Consider the following 22,648-nt stretch of genomic DNA (forward strand, 5'->3'; position numbering starts at 1 on the left):
GTGTGTGTGTATTTTTACCCCATAATTGCGAGTGTATGTGCATGCCATTTTGTTCTTAATAAAAGTTATTGTTGGACTCTAAGAACCAGCCTCGTTTGCTACTTTGGAAAGGGACCTGGTAGAAACTGGTGACAGATCCCTGCGGTTACTGACCTCTTGTATAGCCATTCTCCTTGCTAGCTAATTTCCCCACAAATAATTTTATTGCAAGGAGACTAGTTCCGGTAACATCTTCTGCCAGCTGAAGACTTTATTTGCTTCACCTGGTGTTCCCTCACTGATCTATTCTTCCTGCTGTATGTTTTAATTGTTTTTATGTTTGTGTATGTATATTTTAGCTTTGGTTTTATCTGTTTTAATTATGTGCATTTGGTTGGCTTTAATGGTTTAAGTTTTTTTTATTATGTATGTTTTTAATCCATTAGCTACCTTGCTGGCCTTGAGGAGGGCAGAAAGGTGGGATATAAATTTTGTAAACAAACAAACATGACATTGCTAAAGGAAAGAGAAAGAAAGGACAGCAGAGAGGCAATCCAGGCAAATCTACAATGTGGTCGTTATACAAATATGAACTTCAAGAATAATTTAAATGCTATAATCATAATGTGTTAAATATGAAATATTTAATTTTCCAATTAATATTTTTAATCGTTGAACTTCCTCCCCAACTAAGAACAAGATCAAATAGTTCTCATGTATCAGTTTGTTTTTGGAAAGCCTGCTACATCTTTATTTAGTTCTTATGCCAAAGTGACTAAGATGCTTTGTACTGATAGTTCTTAGTGGTATGATAGTTACTATTTTTGGTAGCCCACTGAGTGTTTGCTAACTGAACATTAAAAATATGATATGACATATGTTACAATTTCACTTTTGCTCACTCTACATCTTATAAAAATGCTCAGGAAAACAGAATTTTTCTTAACAGAGAATAAAAACCATGGATCACAATACTTGATCTGAAAATGATTAAAGTCTTATATGTACTATGTATCGGTTAATATGTCCATAATATTAAAAGAGGTGGGGATGGAAGGCAGCATGGTATAGCCCAATCTCATCAGATCTCAGAAGCTAAGCACTTGGTGGGAGACCACCAAGGAAGGTTCTGTGAAGGACAGTGATAGAAAACAACCTCTACTTCTCATTTCCCTTGAATGCCCCCTTGCTGGGGTTGCCATGGGTTGTGTGACACTTGAGGGCACTTTACACACACACACACACACACACACACACACACACAGAGAGAGAGAGAGAGAGAGAGAGAGAGTATAAAGGAGGCACCAACTGTATTTATTTGACCCTCTTCTCCATGTGATGCACAATTTACTTTTGTAAATACTATACACCCCAAAATTGGTTTAAATCAACAGGAAGACTACAATAACTACCAATCTGTATACTAGTTCAGATATCCTAGGACTTAGCCAACTTGTAGTACTTAAAATGTACCAATGGCAGAACAATAGACCACTATGTTTTTGTTGTTTCAGTTCACTGCAGCAGTGTAAAAGGAAGTTAGGAACAATGCAATTTAAATCATGATTTAAATGATCAAGGAAAATGGTCTGTTTAAAGCATTGATTTAAGTAAAATATTCACATCTATTGTTTATATATGTCCTGAATATGTCCATGCTAATTTGCTGCTTATAGCCATACAAAAATATTGACTGACTTGAATGTACTTAAGAAAGAAGTAACACTGCTTAGGATGGCACTAAGTTTACTATATATTTAATGTAACATATTATTTTAGAAAATGATATGCAATATTTTACTTTTTTTTATTACTTCACACTCATGGTCCGAAATAGTCTCCTTTACAAACTGAAATCATTACCATTTTTGTAGAGAAGTGCTAGTTGGAATCCACATAAGAAGGTGCTTCTGCCTTCTAGTATTCCTTTTTTATTTTGCCTGTCGATTCTCTGTTGTCTTGTAACTGTCCTGCCTTCCCTCTTCCTTATCCCTGCCTCTCAGAAGTAAATAACTTCCATTAGAAGTAAAGGCAGGTAATCGTTACTGGTGAAATCACTTTATAACATAGAAGGTAAAAGTTCTTTGACTGGTAAGTCATCATATACCTTTACAATTAGAATACTGAACCAACAGAAAAGATCAGATAGTCACAAAGCATATGAGCAAATAGCCTTTCAATGAGGAAAGCCTAAAGAGTTTTTCCCACAGTGGCCATTTCCTTCCCTCCACCACTGGGGGGCTTTTTAAAATCAGCAATTGAATATTGTTATAGTGATATAACATTGTACCAATATATGTAGCAGGTTCTCTGAATTCCTCTCTTTCATTTAAAAAAGTCTCTAGCACCTTGCTTTGAGTTATAAGGGGAAAGACATATCCATAAAAAAGGGGCTACAGATCAATTTTAAAATGAATAATTGGCATTCAGAGAACCTATTACACATACTGTTTGAACAATATAACAATATTCAGTTGCTGAGTTTTGAAAAAAATTGAAAAACACCTGGTAGTGCACGGGGAATGGATGGCCACTGCCAGAACAAAGAAACTTTGGGAAATGTGGAAGCCCTGCTGCTGTGCCATCTCGGCAGCCACAGCAGCAATGGGGAAATGATGCATGCCTGTCCTCATGAGGAAAACACCAAAGTTATAGTGCAGTTACGGATGCTAGAAGTTATAAGACTGATCAGTGTTTTTTTGCAGAGTCAACAGTTGGTATGGATACATTTTTTTAAATGTTAGCGTTAAAAAAACCATCAAGTTTTAGCAAAAGCAGAAAGAGGAGAGACAAAGGAAAAGCAGCCATAAAAATGCAATAAATAATTTGAAGTTTATAGGAGAGTGAGCCACTCAGAAGTAATAAGATAAACAGAGAGAGGAGCCTTTAAGAAAAAAAAGGATGAACAGGAGGTTGGTTCCGGCCAGCTTTTTTGCAAAATCTAGCTTAATTCTTCCCCTTCTACAGGCCGTTTCACACAACTTTTGTCTATGCAGCTCCCATCACACCAAATATAGCCTTTTCAGTGGTAAAAGGAAACTGCCTTATTCCTTTTCAACAGCAGAAAAGGTGGCTGGATCAACCAATTTTCTACATATTGATTTTTAATTGATGATTGGACAGTAATAATAAAGAAATAGCCATTAACTAAGCAGACTGTGAAGAACAGGGAAAATGAAATATGGAGGAAAACCGTATTACTGAGTATCAGCTACATCAACATGTTTACCAACCAGTGCTTTTTCATGCAATTTATATAGAGATTACCATACCACTTTCTTATGTCCCAATTTCAGATTCTGACAATATCCAAAGAAATTTTAAAAATTCCTATTTCTGGAAATTGTTCTAATTGTTTGGAACAAGAAGATTAGCAAATGAAATTTTGAGGCTTTTTCTTTTTCTTAAAAAAGAACTTTTGCTGATAGATGCTCATCTGTACAATGTGTATACAGTTATAATAGGGCAGTTCCTGATTAAACAGCTTCAAAGACAGTCAGAAAGTTGGATAAAGTGCTTGCAAGCAAGAAATCAGAGGAACTACAGCAAATAATATGAACTTCATTCTTTCCTAGACTTCAATTGTGTCCAAGAGGTCATTTTCTCTCCAGAGTGCATATTCATGCTCCCCTGCTCATTCCAAATCAGCACTCGACTCTCCCTACCAGATTCCACTGTTGGCTTCCCTAATGCCTAAGTAATTTGGCATATACTTCTTTGCTCACCTAATAATGGTATTTGTGTATTTAAAAATGAAACAATGTAGAGCAGAGGCAGAGTGTATAATGGGGGTTTATGCAAGATAGGATGGGTTATAAATCTTTTAATAAAAAATATGTGACACCCAAAGAGGATTTTCATTGCCCTGTATGAAAACAGATTCTAGGGGTTATAGTACATGTAAATTCTTTGTCTAAACATTTTTAACTGAAACAATGACAGTGAAGTTTGCACAGTCCTTTTCTTTTTACAGGATAGTGTATATCTGTAACATAATAGATCTGTAATTGTCACACTACTGGTTTCAGAAGTCAACAGAGATGTTTTAAAGTACATTAACAGAAAAATGTGGCTTATAAATAATCACATATATCTGAGTTCAGTTATCATGGTGAATAAGATCATTATATACATAAACAAATCTGTTTCCCACCTATGGTGTTTTTATTTTGTCATATAATTATATCATGTATATCTCTTCACAGATGTATAAAATATATTTTCAGGAAAATTGCCACAAAGTGTTGTTAATATGTTGGAGACAGTGGTATATTTGTGTACTAGGCACTATAATCATAGATGTGAAACATATTTGTATTCACAGGTACCTGCCAAATACTCTGTTTTGTTACCATACAAACAGATTAGTATTATTAGAGAGAACTGCCACCTAATTTATCAGATTAGCCAGTTTGGTGTAGTGGTTACGAGTGCAGGACTCTAATCTGGAGAACTGGGTTTGATTCCTCACTCCTCCACTTGAAGCCAGCTGGGTGACCTTGGGTCAGTCACAGCTTCTAGCTCTCTCAGCCCCATCCACCTCACAGGTGTTTTGTTGTGGGGATAATAATAACATTCTTTGTAAACCGCTCTGAGTGGGTGTTAAGTCATCCTGAAGGGCGGTATATAAATAGATTGTTATTATTATTATTACTATTATTTGAGATCAAAAAACCTATTTGGGATAGCCCTACATAAGGTGCTTGTGGTAACCCAGTGGAATTTTTAATTTCTTGTTTTTGAATGTGGCATCTAAACTGCTTTGAAACTTCCATTAAATTTCAAAAGTAGTTTGCTACACCACACAAGATGTTCCTGCTTGTTTCCTTGACTCCTGGTTTCCTTGGATTCCATGGTCAGAAAGTATAACAATACATGTTTTCATACTAATAGGGACACACAGATATGGATTTCAATCACCTTCAATAAATTCAATTAAATTAATCTGTATTCAAATTTGTTAAGCTATTTCATTTTTTCTTAGCCTGTTCATCTTGGCCATAATAAAAAATGGATATGCAAGGCTGAAGGCACCCTGACTTGGATAACCCAGGCAAGCCCAATGTTGTCAGATCTCAGAAACTAAGCAGGGTTGGCCTTGGTTAGTAATTGGGTGGGGGACCTCCAAGGGAGACTATGGTTGCAGAGAAAGGCAATGGCAAACCACCTCCATTAGTCTCTTGTCTTGAAATTCCCAGCAGGGGTCACCATGAGTGAGCTATGACTTGATAGCACTTTCCACCACCATCAAGGATAATGTCAGTTGATATGGAGGTAGTGTTGCTGTAGAATTCTAGTAACGTATGCGTTGTCATCATTACAATATTTAATAACAAACTGGTTGACCCCTGTGTGGATGTCAAAAACAGCAGAACTAGGCCACCCACAGGCAATGGAGTGCTCTTGACATGAATGACTGCAGCTATGCAGAAAAACATGACTTAATAAATTAACTGAATTAACTAACTTAAATTAACTGAAGACCCCCTCAGGGCCCAATGAGTACTAAACATGTTCCTGAAAGAATGGACTGGTGAGGGCAGCTGAATACCAGATTAAGGAAGAATGGGGGGGGGGGGGTAATGGGACGTAAATTAGTCTGCTCAAGCCCTCAGAGCTTAGATAGTCTTCACATAGTAAATTTTGGGTGATGGAAATTTCTAAATTGTCCCCCCCCCCATGCAATTCTTTGTGGTCCTATAGACATTTAGATACAAAGGACACCATCATTGTGATAACAAAGCAGCAAACGCATACAGATAAAGCAAGGATTTCTACATGCGGGTGGGGGGAAGAGTTTAGAGGATAAGAATTTGGGAGGTAGGATTTCCAACACCCCCCCAATTCCTTGTGAGCCCTCAGCTTGTCATTCTTAATAACTAACTTGATGGTCACATGCATATCAGTTGGGCCAATCACCGACAGTAGGGGTTTCTGCAAACTCAAGCGATTTCCCTGGTATGCAGGCATTTTTAAATGGTAACAAAGGACAACATCGCCCCCCTCCACACACACAGTCTATCACTGTGTATACCATGCTCATTATCCTCCAGGAACTATGGGGGGATGAGGTTGGGGGAGACTTGTTTCTAGATATGATTATAGGGCCCTAACAAGGAGAGGCAGACTTACCACCCGTTCTTTATTTCAAGCACTAATAGAAATATTCATGGGAAAAGATACACCGATGACATTTTCCAATAAAGTACAGTTAATGTTTTTACAGATAAACATACTTTTCCCACAGTCTCACAGTATTTCTTTATTTTGGTGCTCTTCAGGAAGCAGTCCTAAAGAATGCTGTTGACTGACTCCGTCCTGAACATGGCTTCTGGGTTCAACAGCAGTGAATCCTGATTATTCAGATAATGAGCTAGTCTAGATGTTAACAGTAGCGGATTGGAAAGTCATCAAATGAAAAGCGCTCCCATGCTGATCAGATTATATGTAACTACATCCACTAGGATTTCTGTGTCAGCCTTCTAGCCCACTGGTTAGCTACACTCTGCACAAACATATGTGACCTCCCTCATACCCACGCTGAGCTGGTCTTTGCTTTGTTAGCATGTGGGCACGTCCATGAAGTTGTGGTAAGACTACAGACTACTTTGCAAAAAGCAGAAACCAGCCGAAGTAGCAGAAGTTCTTCTGCTTTGACAAGTAAATGCCATTGCTACTTCACATCACCAATCATAGCAATCACGTGAACAACACTACCTATCACAATACTATTCAAATCAATGATTTCAAAGTGCTTCCCTTCCTCAATACTTTGGACTACACTATGTATTTCAAATGCAAGACTCCAAAAACACATGCAGGAATTACTGTAATCTGTAGAAAGAACTTCTTGCTCCAGTGGCTGTGATCTGGCCTTTCTGAAGAAGTTGTATTACAAGAATCAAAACTCCAAGAGAGTTTTGCACTGAACTCTTTCAATTTTGTGAAACAGGAAATGTTCAAGAAATAATTGAAATCCAACTCAACAAAATAAGAGCATGGAATTTTCTCCCTTAAGAAACTAGTTGAGAATTTAAAATGTCAAAATAACTAGGTATCAAGGGAATTAAATCAATTCCAACCTATCAGCACCAATAATAACTTTTAAAAGCAAGCAAGCAAAGCAGCAATGCACCTGAATGCCAATAATAGATCCAGAATCGAATGTCACTAGGAACAAAGTTGAGAAAAATATTGCAAAGGGAGATATAAAACTAGTATGAAACAAATTTATTAATTTAATAAGATAAAATAGGAATTTTAATACTTAAGTTATAAATATATGCAGATGTGTTAACAATATTTCCAGATGTGTCCTTGGATACCAGCCATTCAAAGCAGTAGGTTGATCCCAAATATCTTCATTGAAGCTGACCTGATAGATCAAATCCTATGGGTGTTAAATTTCCACTTCATAAGCTTAGTAGCCTATCTCATTGATGATCAATCTCGTGTAACTAAGAGACAGTTGTAGCTTAACAACTTTACTTTAGTGAGGATAACCAGGGCTCTGAAAATTGCATTATAAAATGTACTTACAACAAAGCTGCTAATAGGCCTTAATGATTCTTGATTATGTTTCAGTGAAAGACAACTGACTAACAGGCTACTGATCTTGCAGATCAAACAATTTTAATGCTGCCTCTATGTAGGTTACAACTGCTGCCTATTTCTTATGCCAGGACAAACATATTTACAGAATGGATAAATGTATAATAAATGTCTTAACTGACAGAACCTAACACTGGAATGTTTAAAGCAGCTCAGCATGATTCAGTAACAACGCTAACAATTCTACATATGAAGAAAACAAGAACTTTGCAATGCAAACTGAAATGTCTCTTCCTTGCTAGAGGCTGCAGAGGGAGATTGTAATTAAGAGATATTTCAAATATGAATATTTTAATATCTAGAAGTGGACTCTGCAATCCTACAGATCTGTATAGGCTTTTGAACATTTCTGATAAAAGAAAGGCATTATTCATAATATAAACAATCACAATATGGGTTTTATTCAAACATTCTAAAAGCATGCAGCTTGCTGAATTTTATTTTAACTCTATAAACTGCAAGTAAATAACGTTAAGACATCCCAGGCTGTCTGATAATCTTTGACAACAATTCTAACAGTGCCATTGTGGCCACTGGAGAAACCGACATGTACTAAACCCTGACCCACCGAGCCTTTTATCTGCATGTGTACTCTCCACAGGCCGAGCAAATAAAGGCCAACTGATAATTTACACATGAATGAACTTTCTCTGCAGAGTAGGCACCAGAGACATTTCTTTTCTCTGTTACTGAGAGAAAAGCAGCCAGGTCTGAGCTTGTCTCACCAGAAATCATACAAGTGAAACAGTGATATGTTCGAAAATGGCAGATCAGCAAAAGAAAGCTGTTCTGAATGCCTGATAAAAATGGCAGCCACAAAGGACTAGAAGAATATTTAGTTTGAAGCAGACTGATGGTAACAATAAGTCTTTATCCTAGTCCAAACAGGTAGTGCCTTACAAACTGCAATGGAGATACAATCCAGATAAAAGATTACACAAGATACTTGAATGGGTATCTTTAAGGAATTTAACCTGCATTTTAATGAAGTATGAACCAGGAGCTTCTCGACATATAACAGTCTTTATCAATACCTCAGATGACTTGAACAAATCATATAAATCATTCTTCTTGGCTAGTTATTTATTTGAACTCACACTATCCTAAAATGCTCACGGTTGGTTATGATACATTTATAAAATGAGTCACAAATAACATTAAAACAAAAGATATTCACAACCCTTGAAAATCTCAAAATTCAAAAATATTTCTTAGCCCAATTTTTCCACATGCCATTTTGCCTCTGATCTCGAAAAGCCCATCCATACAAAACAAGGTTTCACAACTTCTGCAAGATACCACAGCTAAAGGGAAGGAATTAAATCTAGCAGCAGCCACTGAGAATTTCTCTGTACATGCTCTCATGTAGCCTGAGGTACTCATGACCAGAACAGAACCATGTGAGATCTCAGGAGAGGACTGCACAGAAGTGATGAGCCATGTCCGTCATCTTGAACCAGGAATGACTGCCAGGTCTTAAAAGGGTGTAGCCAAGTGGCTAAGTTGTAACAAGCTGAAGAAGAATCCAGACAGGATAGAGATAATGCTGGTTAGAAAGGCTGATGCTTGGGAATGTTTTGATACACTTGTGGTGGATGGAGAGGACTTGGTATTTGCAAAGAACATCAGAAGAGTCCTGCTGGATTGGCCCAGTGATCCATCTAGCCCAGCATCCTGTTACCCACAAAAGGCAATCAGTTGCCCTGGAGGGCACAGAGATCAGCACTCTTCTTTCTTAGATGCAGCTAACCTAGCTACACCAATCCATACTTTTGTAACCTTCTGGTTGGATTACTGTGACACTCTCTACAGTGGACTGCCCTTGAAGACAACCTAGACATGGCAGCTAGTGCAAAATGCAGCTGTTTGATTGTTGTTGGGGGGCTGGCTGTCAATAAAACATCTTACCTATTTTAAAACAGTTTCATTAGCTGCCAGTTTGTTTCTGAGTTCAATTTCAGGTGTTAGTTATATGACCTTTAAAGCCCTTTATGGCTTGGGATTCACATATTTAAAGGACCATCTCTCCATATACGTGCCTGTGCTCCAGCTCACCCAGAAGGTGGCCAGATGAAGCACAGAGGCATACCTGTTCAACGAAAACATGGAGAGCAGCCTTCAGTGCTATCTTGTTTTATTTTTATTTTATTTTACTTCATTTATACCTTGCCTTTCTCCCCAATGGGAACCCAAAGTGGTTTACATCATTCTCCTCCCTTCCATTTTGTCCTCACAACAAACCCTGAGAGGTAGGTTAGATTGAGAGTGTGTGACTGGCTAAAGGTCACCCAGCAAGATTCCATGGCAGAGCAGGGAAATGAACCGGGGTTACTCAGATCGTAGTCTGATACACTAACCAATACACCACATTAGCTTTGTTATACACCTATTCAGATCTAATTCTGGATAGGTGTGTAATTCTGGATAAGTCCCCCATGTTGGTGAGCTTCCACTAGTACTTTTCTAGCCAGCATCACTCTGAGCCTTAAGCAAGCTCTTCCCAAGGCTCTCTCAGCCTGAATTTTAGTTTCTGGGGTGTCCTTGTAGTGCCTTCCATGAAGATGCTTTAATTAGTTCGTATGGACAAAGCAGTGCCCTTTGAGATACACAGAATGAGAGAATGGATTAGAAGAATTAGAAAAAAACAATTATACAGAAAAATAAAACACTGCAGTCTTCTAGTCTACACTTGACATCTAGATATAGCAATTACCTTCTGGCATGCCAGCCCAACATCTCTTGCACAATGACAGTGTCTAGTATCTATCCAAGATGACTGATCCTCTCACTAACTTTGTATCATTAGATTTCTTTGTGCTCTGCCCCACCCAAGTGCTGCAAAGCTATGGTTCATATAGTAGACATTATATAGTTGTTCAGATAGAGAGAGAGAGGGGCAGGCAGGCAGGCAAGCAGTTATAGTTATTATAGAATAGACTCGGGAAATATAGCTAAAAACACAGATCATCTTTCAATGTGAAAATCTATTATAAATTTAAATGATATTTCTTTCCAACAGAAGTTTCACATTTGATAAGGGCATCTTTCTCCATATACAGTTTCTATATATATAGGAAAGGGGAATGACAAAATTAGTATCAGTTTGTTAACTAGTAAAACGCTCAAACTGTTGTGTACTTCAGCTTCCTATTCATTTTAACACTATTTTTATAATCTAAAGACTAGGGAGCCAACAATTTATATTCTAAGATTTCTTATTTTTGATGTGCTGTAGCATGTTCTAAAGTGACTTATATCTCATAAGTGATACATGTGGAAGAAGGATGAGGAAACGGTATGAGAAAACTAGGTTCAATTTCAGAAATATGAACCAACTTCTAGCACTAGTTTTTCTTTCGTGTCCACTGGTGAGGCCATGCAGTTACCATACCATTTCATGAATATGCTTGAATTAGCTTGTCTGGACAGAGGCAATGGGATGGATCCAACTAACTTTTTCACTCAGTCTTGTCCAATTTTTACCCTTACTACAGCCTCTGTTCCACATGGCTTTAACCAGTCTACATAGGTTTCATGATCCACAGCATGCTTTTGTAACCTCACAGTTGGACTACTGCAACATGCTGTATGTAGGGCTGCCCTTGAAAACAACCTGAAACTACAACTGGTCTAGAATGCAGCAGCCTATTGTCAGGGACTAGCCACTGGGAACATATCCGGCATGTTTTGAAACAACTAGAGTGGTAACCAGCCTTTTCCAGAACTGATGATGTTTAAAGCCCTTCACAACTTGGGACCCACATATTTTTTTTTTTTAGAAAAGTTTTTATTGGGTTAGGATCAATTATTTATACATTACAATCAATTTTCCCATTTTCCATTTCTAACCCCCTCCCTTCCCCCCCTTTTTTGTTGACTTCCAACAGTTTTCCAACCCTTTGTCCCTTTTCCCTTACTCCTTTTAAATTCCTCTATCTAACAAATATATAATCTCCCAATTATTCTAAGCAATACATTCTTAACTATTTTTAATACTCTATACCCAAACTATGAGTCATTATTTCCATATTGGATAAACAATTTATCCCAATTTCCATAATTCCGATTTCAAATATTTCTATAGATCATAAACCATATAAATCATACATTCATTTAAATCAAACAATTTGACTTATGCTCTATATGTTACTCATTCTTTTAGTTATATATAATTACTTTAATATTTCTATTTCCCTTCAATAATAATTCTATATAACTATCATCACATAATCAATCAATTTGACTCATATATATCTTCAAATAAACATATTCAGTTTGGTACATTATACCAATCTTACCAAAAAGAAAATATTATTAGTTAATCAGTCCTTATAATCAGCCCTTATGGTTAGTTATTTTCTATCGATATTCTGTTTATTAGTCTGTATATATCTGTATATATATCAATCTATTAATCTAACTGCTTAGAAGTTCACGTTTGTCTCTTCTCCCCCCCGGTAAAGTCACCCCCCTCTACATTTTATTGTACTTCAGTAGTTCTCAAACTGCCACAGTTCTCCTCCCACCTCCCATTTCTTCTCCAAATATTGTTTCAGCTTCTCCCAGTCTGTGTTAAACTGCCCTGAGTCCAGATTTCTCAGTTTTCTTGTCATCTTGTCCATTTCTGCCATGTACAGCAATTTGTAGATCCAATCTTCAATAGTTGGCACTTCTTGTACTTTCCATTTTTGCGCATACAAAAGTCTAGCTGCTGCTGTCATATAAAATATCAGCGTCCTATGATGAGCTGGAATTCCCTCCATACCCAGGTTTAGTAGCAGGAGTTCTGGGTTCTTATTAATTTGAAATTGTAAAATTTCACTCATTTCTCTTATTATTTCACCCCAGTACTGCCTAGCTACCTCACACGACCACCACATATGATAGAGGGAACCCTCATGCTTCCTACATTTCCAGCATTTATTAGAAGTGTTCAAATTCCCTAGCGCAATCTTCTTTGGTGTCATGTACCAACGATAAATCATTTTGTAAATGTTCTCTTTAATGCTAGTACATGTCGTTATCTTCATTGTAGTCTTCCACAAGTATTCCCATGCCTCCATTGTTATTTCTTTATTAAAATTTATAGCCCATTTCACCATTTGTGTTTTTACTATCTCATCCTCAGTATACCATTTCAACAGTACTTGGTATACCTTAGATATTCTTTTCTTGTCCTCTTTAAAAAGGGTCTGCTCTAGTTCCGAGTTCTCTATTCGTATACCTCCCTTTACAGAGTCCGAATTATATAAGTCTCTGATCTGTCTGTACTGGAACCAGTCATAATAAGGTGATAGTTCCTCCTGCGTCTTCATTCTGAGTTTGGATGCTTCAATTCTGGTTATTTCTTTATAAGTTAAACATTGTTGCTCATTATCAACAACTCTCGGATCTATCACCTCATATGGAACTACCCACAAAGGAGTTCCTTCTTGTAGGTAAATTCTGTACTTCTTCCAGATTGTATATAAACTTCTCCGTATATAATGGTGCAGGAACATCGAGTTCACCTTTACTTTATCATGCCATAGGTATGCATGCCATCCAAATATTTTTTTATATCCCTCTAGGGCTAGTAATTTCTTGTTCTTTAGCGTCATCCACTCTTTCAGCCACACTAGGCAGATTGCATCATGGTAAAGTCTCAAGTTGGGCAGTTGCATTCCGCCTCTTTCTTTTGCATCTTGTAAAACTTTCATTTTCACTCGAGGCTTCTTGCCTGCCCACACAAAATCTGATATTTTCCTCTGCCATTTTTCAAATTGTTTAGAGTCTCTGATGATTGGTATTGTCTGTAGCAAAAACATTACTCTTGGTAACACATTCATCTTAACTGCTGCAATCCTACCCAGCCATGACAGATTCAGCCTGTTCCATTTAATCAAGTCTCTCTCTATCTGAGTCCATAGTTTCTCATAATTGTTTTTAAATAGATCTATATTCTTTGCAGTCAGTTCAATTCCCAGATATTTCACCTTACTTGTTACTTCACAGTCCGTTATTTCCATTAATAATTGTTGTTTCTGCTTAGTCATATTTTTGCATAGTATCTTTGACTTCTTTTTATTAATATAGAAACCTGCCAAGTCTCCAAACTCCTTAATCTTATCTATCACTTTTGGCATATTCTCCAATGGGTCCTCTACAATTAACATTATATCATCCGCAAATGCTCTGACCTTGTATGAATAGTCCTTTATTTTTATTCCTCGAATTTCTTCATCTTGTCGTATTTGTATCATCAGGATCTCCAATACTAAAATGAACAACAGTGGAGACAACGGGCAACCTTGTCTTGTTCCTTTACTTATAGTCAATTTCTTGGTCGCTTCATCATTCACCACAATTGCTGCAGTCTGGTCTCTGTAAATTTCCTTAATTGCTCTGATGAATCTTTCTCCCAATTGTAGCTTTTCCATAGTGGCAAACAAAGTCCCAGTTTAAATTGTCAAACGCCTTTTCAGCGTCAACAAAGAAGAAACCAACCTCTTTGTCACAACGCTTGTCATAATATTCAATAGCATTAATCACTGTCCTTAAATTGTCTCTTATTTGTCTGTCTGGCAAAAAACCTGCTTGTTCCTCCTCTATAACCTCCGAGAGCCACCCCTTCAATCTCTCCGCCAATATCTTCGCAAAAATTTTATAGTCATTATTAAGTAACGATATAGGTCTGTAATTTTTCACGTTAGTCAAATCTTGGCTCTCTTTTGGGATCAATGATATGTTCGCTTCACTCCAGGTGTCTGGAATTCTTTGATCCCTTAAAACTCCATTAATCACCTCTTTTAGGAGTGGTGCCAGTTCATTGGCCATTGTCTTATAAAATTTAGCCGTAAGTCCATCTGGCCCTGGCGCCTTTCCTAGATTTGCAGATTGTATTGCCTTACTTATTTCCTCGTCCGTTACTTCACTGTTCAATTTATTTCTCCAAACTTCCGAGATTTCTGGAAGTCTCGTTTTCTCCAAATATGACGCTATTGATTCTTTATTTACTTCTTTCTTATTGTACAACTTAGCGTAGAATTTATAAAAGGCTCTACTAATGGCAGTCTGTTCCAAATACGTTTTATTGTCTTCACAAATTTTATTTATTATTTTCCTTTCCCTTCTCTTCTTCAATTGCCATGCCAGGTATTTCCCAGGTTTATTTGCACCTTCGAATGCCTTCTGATTCAGTCTTTTAAGGTTCCACTCCAATTCTTTATTACTCATTGCTGTTAGCTGTTCTTGGAGTATTTTAATTTCCTGATATATTTTCTTTTTCCCTGGTCTCTTTTTTAACTGTGTTTCTTTGGCTTTTATTTTTTCCTCAATCTCTTGTCTTTTCTCCTCTTTCTTCTTTCTTACTTTACCATTTAAGTCCATTAGTATGCCCCTTATAACCGCCTTGTAGGCATCCCAGACTTTGTCAGTTGGTACTTCTTTGTTCACGTTATATTGTATGAAGTACTTTGTCTCTCTTCTCAATATCTCCATGTTCTCTCCTTCTTGTAGCAAGTCCTCATTTATTCTCCATGCTTTCCTTTTTCTCCTTTTCCCTAATTTCCACATAATTGGGTTGTGATCTGAGCCTACCATCGGCATTATTTCTACCTCCTTAGTCCATAACGCTAAGTCTTTTGAGGCCCAGATCATGTCAATTCTTGATAATGTAGAGTGCCTTGCAGAATAAAAAGTAAACTGTCTGCTTTTAGGATATTCTCTCCTCCATACATCTTCGAGAGTCTCTTGTTGAATCAACTCAAAAAATAGCTTTGGTAATAATCCTCTTTTCTTTTGTGCCGTTGTTGTCTTTTTGTCTAATTCCAAGTCTGTCACTCCATTGAAGTCTCCAGCAATAATTATCTGGTCATATGAAAGATCATCTAGATGCTTCCTCAAATCCTCAAAGAAGCTTTCTTTTGCACCGTTAGGTGCATAAACTCCGACTACCAACACTCTCTTTAAATTCCAAGTACATTCCACTGCTACAAATCTGGCTTCCACATCTTTCATTACGAATTTTGGCTGTAGCTCCTCTTTTACATACAACACCACTCCTCTTTTTTTCTTGGTTGAGGCTGCTACAAAATCCTTGCCCAATTTTCCCAATTTTAAATATTTTACATCCTGCTTTCGAATATGAGTCTCTTGCAAACAAACAATGTCACATTTTTGTTTTAATAGCCAGTGGAAAATATTTTTCCTCTTATTCGGTGAGTTTAGTCCATTTACATTCCAAGATAATACTTTACACTCCATACTCATAATCTTGTTGGTAAGTCTTTTTCATTGTCCCTTATAAATCGCTCCATTTCCCGCTCAGATCTAATGCGCTTTTTGGCACCTCCAAATTCAAAGGACAGACCTTCTGGAAGCTCCCATCTGTACCTGATTTTCATGTCCTTCAGCATCTGGATTAGCGCTTTATATTTTTTCCGATCTAGTAACACTGATCTGGGTAATTCCTTCATTATGATGATTGTCTTGCCATCGATCTCCAATGGATCTTGAAACTGTTTAGTCACAATCTTCTCTTTCATGTTTCGTGTTGTAAATTGCACAATCACATCTCTTGGTACTTTCCTCTGGGTTGCAATTCTCGAATTCACGCGATATGCCACATCAAGGATAGCCACAACTTCCTCCTCCTCCTTCCCCAGGTATTCAGCTAACACCTCAGTCATCTGTTCTTGCGCTGTCTTTCCTTCTATCTCCGGCAAACCGCGAAATCTGAGCTGCTTCTCCATGTGTCTACTTTCCGCAACCGCCATCCTTCCCCTCATCAGTCTCATCTCTGTTTGTTGCGTGTCTGCTAAGTTCTCCATCGCTCCTTCTACTGTTTTAACTCTCTGCTGCGTTCCTTGTAGTTCGTTTTGAATTGTTTCCATACCTTTCTTCACTTCTGACAGCTCCGATTTTACTTCTGACAGCTCCAATTTTACTGTCTGTTTAACCTCTTTAATCAGCTCCAATTTCATGTCTTTAAATTCTTTAATCACCTCTAAAAGTTTTTTGTCCAGGTTTTCTATTGCCGATTGCCACTCTTTTTTCGACATCGTGGGGCTTGCTTTAGCTCGCTCCCACGAGTCCGCTCTCTTCCTTAACTCCGTGGCGTTAAATTTAGTACCTTTTTTGTTTCAAATGTCCCGGTCTTCTTGCATAAATTAGTTTTTAAAGAGTCCAAAATGTCGGGCGTCTTTTCTCTATGGTCTCTCTATGATTTTATAATCCAAAATGGCCTACTTCCTTTTCCGCTGAAGCCGCGACCCTTCCCCTTTCAAAAATGGCGATTCCCTTCTTCCTGCCCTCCAGCAAGGGCCGCTTCTCTCCAGCCACTCTATTGTTGTTACGCACTTCCTATCTCCCGTCTTCCCACAGCAGATCTCGCGATGGTGTCTTTTTCTCACAGCTCCATAACCACAGGTATTCAAAACAATAGTCCAATTTCTTTAATAACTTCTTTAAACTTAGCCTCTTTTCAAATGCAACTCTTGCCGAGTCTTCCCCTCCTTTTCATTAATCTGTTGCAGTTTAAAAATCTACTTTTTTTCCTCTCTGTTTTTATCAATCTGTCCCGTATCGGAAGATAGTGATCTTTACCTTCTCATTCACTTTTCTCGGGTTGTAATCACTGTTTCGATTTTAACTTCTCCTCTCCACTTCTTCTCCCAATCGAAGCTTGGGTATGTAGGTCTTATGCCAGCCGAATTGGCCCCAAAACTGCCGCAGAGGTTGTAGCCGACCCGTCGCAGGGTGGGACCTCAAGGATCGGGAGGGGACCCGTTGCGCAGAGCCCCCCCTCGTCCGAGATCTAGCTCACCCTAGGGTCTTGAGCGTTCTTTGCCTGCTCTCCGCCTGAGAGCAGTCGGCCGCGGGCTATTTTCACCCCGCCGGCCGCTTAAAACGGCAGTCCGGTCAGCTCCGCAAATGGAGCTGCTTCAGACCTCCATGAATCCCAAACCGGAAGTCCTTGGGACCCACATATTTGAAGGACTGTCTCCATATATAGTAGACTACATCATCCTGTTTGGAGGCAGAAGTAAGTATCAGGGGATGTGCATTGGAATGGTTTAAATAATTCCTTATGGGACGGATTCAAAGGGTTGCTATTGGAGACCAGCTTTCCTCAGTGTGGGAATTATTTTGTGGAGTTTCCCAAGGCACAATCTTATCCCCCGTGTTATTCAACCTTTATGTAAAGCTTTTAAGAGAACTCATTTGTAGCTATGGAATTGGATGCCATCAACATTCAGGTGATACTCAGCTCTATATCTTGTTATCCAAATCCCCTGGTGATGTAGTAAGGGATACTGAGTTGCTGCTTGACAGCAGTTGTCAATTGAAGCAAATAAACTGAAATTGAACCCAGACAAGATGGAAGTGATGCTGAATAGAAAAAACAGAGACCTTGAAGGACATTGTGCTTCTGACCTTTGATGGGGTTCAGTTGATCCTGGTTGACTCAGGGCCAAGCTACAAGTGACGAATGACACTTGAACGGCAAGTGTATTTCTCCCTGTTCACTTGCACTCCACTCAATCCACTTGCCGTTCAAGTGTCATTCGTCACTTGTAGCTTGGCCCTCAGTTACAAACCTAGGGGTTATACTAAACCCAATACTGCCGCTAGAGAAGCAAGTAAATTCAGCTGCAAAAAAGATCTTCTCACAATTCAGAGTAGCCTGGAAGATGACCCCCTACCTTGACATGGCTGATCTAGCCACCTGGATTCATGGCACAGTAATTATAATTCACTCTACAAAGTCAAAGTCGACGCTGAGACTCTAGCTGGTGCAGAACGCTGCAGCTCGTTTACTCTCAGGAGCTGAATGAAGCATGCATATCGCTCCCATTCTGCAGTCACTCCACTGGCTGCCCATAAGTTGCTGGGCTCAATTAAAGGTCATGACTATCACATTCAGAGCCCTTCATGCCCTTGGCTTCTCATATCTGTGCAACCATCTCTCTCCCTATGTTCCACCACTCATCTGGAAAAGGCCTTTTGCAGATACCACCCTGCAGCTGGGAAGAATCAACAGCTGGCTGCACACATGCTTTCTCTGTGGTAGCCCCCACCTCATGGAATGGCCTATCCGAGGAGATCAGGAAAGCTCTCTTTCCTCGCTTTCTGCAAACTATGCAAAACTGAATTATTCAGGAGGGCTTTCTACCCAGATTATAGAGTGGTGTCATAAGAAATAGCTCAGAGAGCTACGCTCGGTGAATGTCTTAGCTGTTGATTATATTGTATTTCATTTGCACTGTGTAATCTTCCTTGGATCTCAGTGAGAAAGGCAGATGACGGACAGACAGACAGACAGACAGACAGACAGACAGACAGACAGACAGACAGACAGACAGACAGACAGACAGACAGACAGACAAGTATGTGTCTGTGTGCCAACTATGGTCTTCAGGCAGCTATCTGTTGGCAAATCTACCTCTCAGGGTGACCCACCAGGCATTGACTAGAGCTTGGGCCTTTTCCATTGGGCTCCCTAAAGCGGTAAGGAGAGCCCCCACTTTGGAGGTCTTCAGGAGTCACTGCAAGGCATGTCAGTTTGCCAGTGCTTTTCAGAGGGTTTTAATGGCCAGGCATCTTTTAAAGTGGGGAGGGGGAGGGATATAAGGGTTGTTATTTTGCTTTGGTTTTAACTGCAACTGTTTTTAATTTACTATTGTAAGCCACCTTGAATCACAAGGAAAGGAGTGGTAAAATCTTTCAATAAATAAGCAAACTATTTGGGTGTTCAGTAGGGTCCCTTCTTCCCTTTTTATCTGTGGAACTGGTAGGATCCACCCCAGTGCTTCCTATGCTTATCCAGCACAGTACCGTAGGAGCAATGTGTCTTCCTGTGTTTATGTTCTTATTTCCCTTTATACACCTCTCCAACAACACCACAGCTGACCTTGGTACCAAGCTCTGCCAGTTCATCCTCACCCACAACTACTTCAGATTTGGCAATGATTTATTTCTTCAGATCAATGGCACAGCCATAGGTACCTACCCAACATGGCAATATGCCAACATTTTCAGAGCTGACTTGGACCAGCACTTCCTTACCTCTCAACCGTTAACACACCTCTTGTACTTGAGATCAATTGATCATATGCCTAAAACCTATTGATTGCCAAAAATCTACTTGCCTCCAGTCATCCCAAACATACCAACAATCCATTGTCTACTGCCAAGCTTTACGCTACAGCCACATCTGCGCCAATCCCTCTGACATAGATTCTCACCTGCATGATCTACAACAGAGATTCCTGGAATTACAATACCCACTGGATGCAGTAAGAAAACAGATCAACAAAAACAGAATGATACCAAGGGGTGACCTGCCATAAGAAAGAAAACAATACAACAGAATGTTACTGGTAGTCATATACAATTCTCATCTCAAACCAGTTCATCATTGATGCATTATGCATCATTAATGACCTGCAACCTATGCTGGACTGCTCTCTCACAGGCATTGGGAGGCAAACCTTTTCTTGTCCACACCCCCCCGCCTTACTTACAACAATGCACTTTCCAACATGGACATGAACTCTAGGACCAGGGCCTGCAATAAACCAGGATGCCAATTCTGTCCCTATATTCACTCGAATAACATTCTACTTGTTCATCTTCCAATGTTATATATGTCACCTATTGTCAGCAATGTCTTTCAAGTCTCTGTATTGGACAAACAGAATTGCAAAAGAATAAATGGACATAAATCTGATATCAAAAAATCACAACTTTCAAAAACCTGTGGGAGAACATTTTAATCTTCCAGGACATTCCATAGCAGTTCTCTAGTAGAGAAACTTGAAAGGAAAATTATAAAGCGAGATTGCTAAAATTGAGTTTATTTGCAAATTTGGAACAATAGACTCCCCCACCCCCTTCCAAGGCTTAATAAGGACACAGGGTTTTTTAACACTACAGATGCTGCTTTTCTGTTTTTCACACCCTGCTAATTACAGTATTATTATACCTTACACCCTTACTTTAAATACCCCCTCCCATCTTCTGGCTTGATAAAACCCTACATACTTTCACTTCTGAATGTATCTGAAGAAGGAAGCTTTGACACTTGAAATCTAGTTGGTCTTTAAGGTGCTACTAGACCCGATTCTTGCTCTTCTACTGCAGCCCAACATAGCTACCCACCTGATCGTACTGATATTTAACTATAAGGTCAGCCACCTCTCCACTTTCATCTCACATCAGGTCAACAGGAAAGATTGCCTAGGCTCAAATTGGGAGTGTGTACACACAACAGAAAGACCAGCCATCCAAGACCAGCAGACCTGGTATCCGTAAGTGAATGAAACAAGAGATACTGAGAGCCTTGCTACAAGTGACATTTTACATGTGAAGGATAAAAGATCATTTTTGCAAGTCTTTCTGGGAACTGAAGTTCCTCTCCCCCACCCCTTTTCCTTCTGTTTCTTCCCCTCGCTGCTTGAAGAGACAGAGAGAGCCTACGGCAACATCAGCTTTTGCAAATCGTCTTGCTGGGGGCGGGGGGAATGCTCCGGAGAAAGCTGAGAAACTTGCAGCTGCCTGCCCCAAAGATAATTGAGAGCAGGCTTGTGACTGGAGAAACGATTTGCAAAAGTTGCTGTTGCTGCAGGTTTTCTCTGTCTCTTCAGGCAGTGAGGGGAAGGAACAAAAAGAAAAGGGGTGGGGGAGAGGAACTTCAGTTCCCAGAAAGACTTGCGAAAATGATCCTTTATCCTTCACGTGTAAAATGTCACTTGTAGCAAGGCTCTGATTTGTAAAAGTCTTTTCCTTATTGTTTCCTAAAGTATTACAGAAAAATTAATCCGTGCGATTAGATAAAAATACTAGACTGGTTTGTTGTCAATCCCACAATGCTTTTAGATGGAAGCAGGTTTGGCTTATGGACTTTTTAGTCATGAATGATCTATCTCAAAGTTCTATATTGCCATAGTATTTTCTTACACATTACCATAACCTATTGTAGCTTACCAAAAATGCCCAAACAATTTTGGCTGCTAGGCTGTATTAATCTGAGCCAAAACAGGGTTGTACATAACTGTAACTATTGTTCATTGAGTTCTTCTATGCAGACACACATTGGGACTGCACACACACAGGCCTGTCGTCGGAGAAACGTATTAGTTTCTTTAGAGTTCCATTAGGGGCTGCTTCTCCCCAGTCATGTTGACTGACTGTTTTTCTTGCCAAAACCGTATCCCATGACCTAGGAGAAGCGACCCTCAGTTCTCATGAGCCGCCGCAAACCCAACCAGTTACCATTAGAGAGTTCACAGCGGGGCAGGAGGGAGGGATGTGTGTCTGCACAGAAGAACTCAATGAATAATAGTTACAGGTATGTACAACCCTATTTTCATCTTCATTCTTCTGTGCATCCCCACATTGGGAAGATTACCAAGCTACACACAAGAAGGAGGCGGGGTGAATCTCTCCAACTCAATTTTATTTGTTCATATCATACGAATCTTTCTGAGAAACATCCTCAGCATATCAAAAAATAACTACAACATTAAATCTGTTTTTTTAGGTTGTTCAACATCATCAAGTTAGGATCATCAAGCAACTATGTACATGTAAGTGCTTTGAAAATACAGGCATAATAAAAACTGTACCATGATAACATTAACACTCCGTGTTCATTTGGTTTCATCACCCCTACACATAGCCACGAATTATAGTCAGTAGTCAGCGTATTATACAAACAAGGAATGTAACACTGCCCTTGCCACAGCAACATCACATATGACATCCACATCTATTGCATAGTGTTTAGCAAAGGTCTCCGAAGAAGGCCAGGTTGCAGCTTTACAGATATGAGCTACTGGCACCCCCCTCAGAAAAGCAGCAGAAGCTGCTTATGCCCTGGTAGAGCGGGCTCTGGGCCGCAGCGGACATTCTATGCCCACTTGCTGGTAAGCTGTCTGTATTGCTGACACAATCCACCATGACAAGGTTTGGGCCAAAGCCCATTTCCCTTTATGAAGCCCACCAAAACAAACAAAAAGATGTGTGTCTGTGCGAAACTCCTTAGTCCTATCCAAATAAAAGAATAAGGCTCTTT

The 22,648-nt window shown here is 39.1% G+C and overlaps 1 protein-coding gene across 7 annotated transcripts in view; it reads right to left on the minus strand.

The window, feature by feature from the left end:
- Positions 1–22,648, minus strand: part of FAM172A (family with sequence similarity 172 member A) — a 553,070-nt gene that overhangs the window by 29,662 nt on the left and 500,760 nt on the right. Inside the window, exon 11 of one of the 7 annotated variants that reach the window (XM_054986301.1) lies at positions 10,101–10,186. The exons of the other annotated variants lie outside the window; for them this stretch is intronic. Within the exon in view, the coding sequence (XP_054842276.1) occupies positions 10,161–10,186 (26 nt within the window). The 3' untranslated portion in view covers positions 10,101–10,160. Of the gene's footprint in view, positions 1–10,100; positions 10,187–22,648 lie in introns of those variants that run through there. 7 annotated transcript variants of the gene reach the window in all.

The sequence above is a fragment of the Eublepharis macularius genome, chromosome 8 (assembly GCF_028583425.1).
Source record: "Eublepharis macularius isolate TG4126 chromosome 8, MPM_Emac_v1.0, whole genome shotgun sequence".
NCBI classification, from domain to species: Eukaryota; Metazoa; Chordata; class Lepidosauria; order Squamata; family Eublepharidae; genus Eublepharis; species Eublepharis macularius.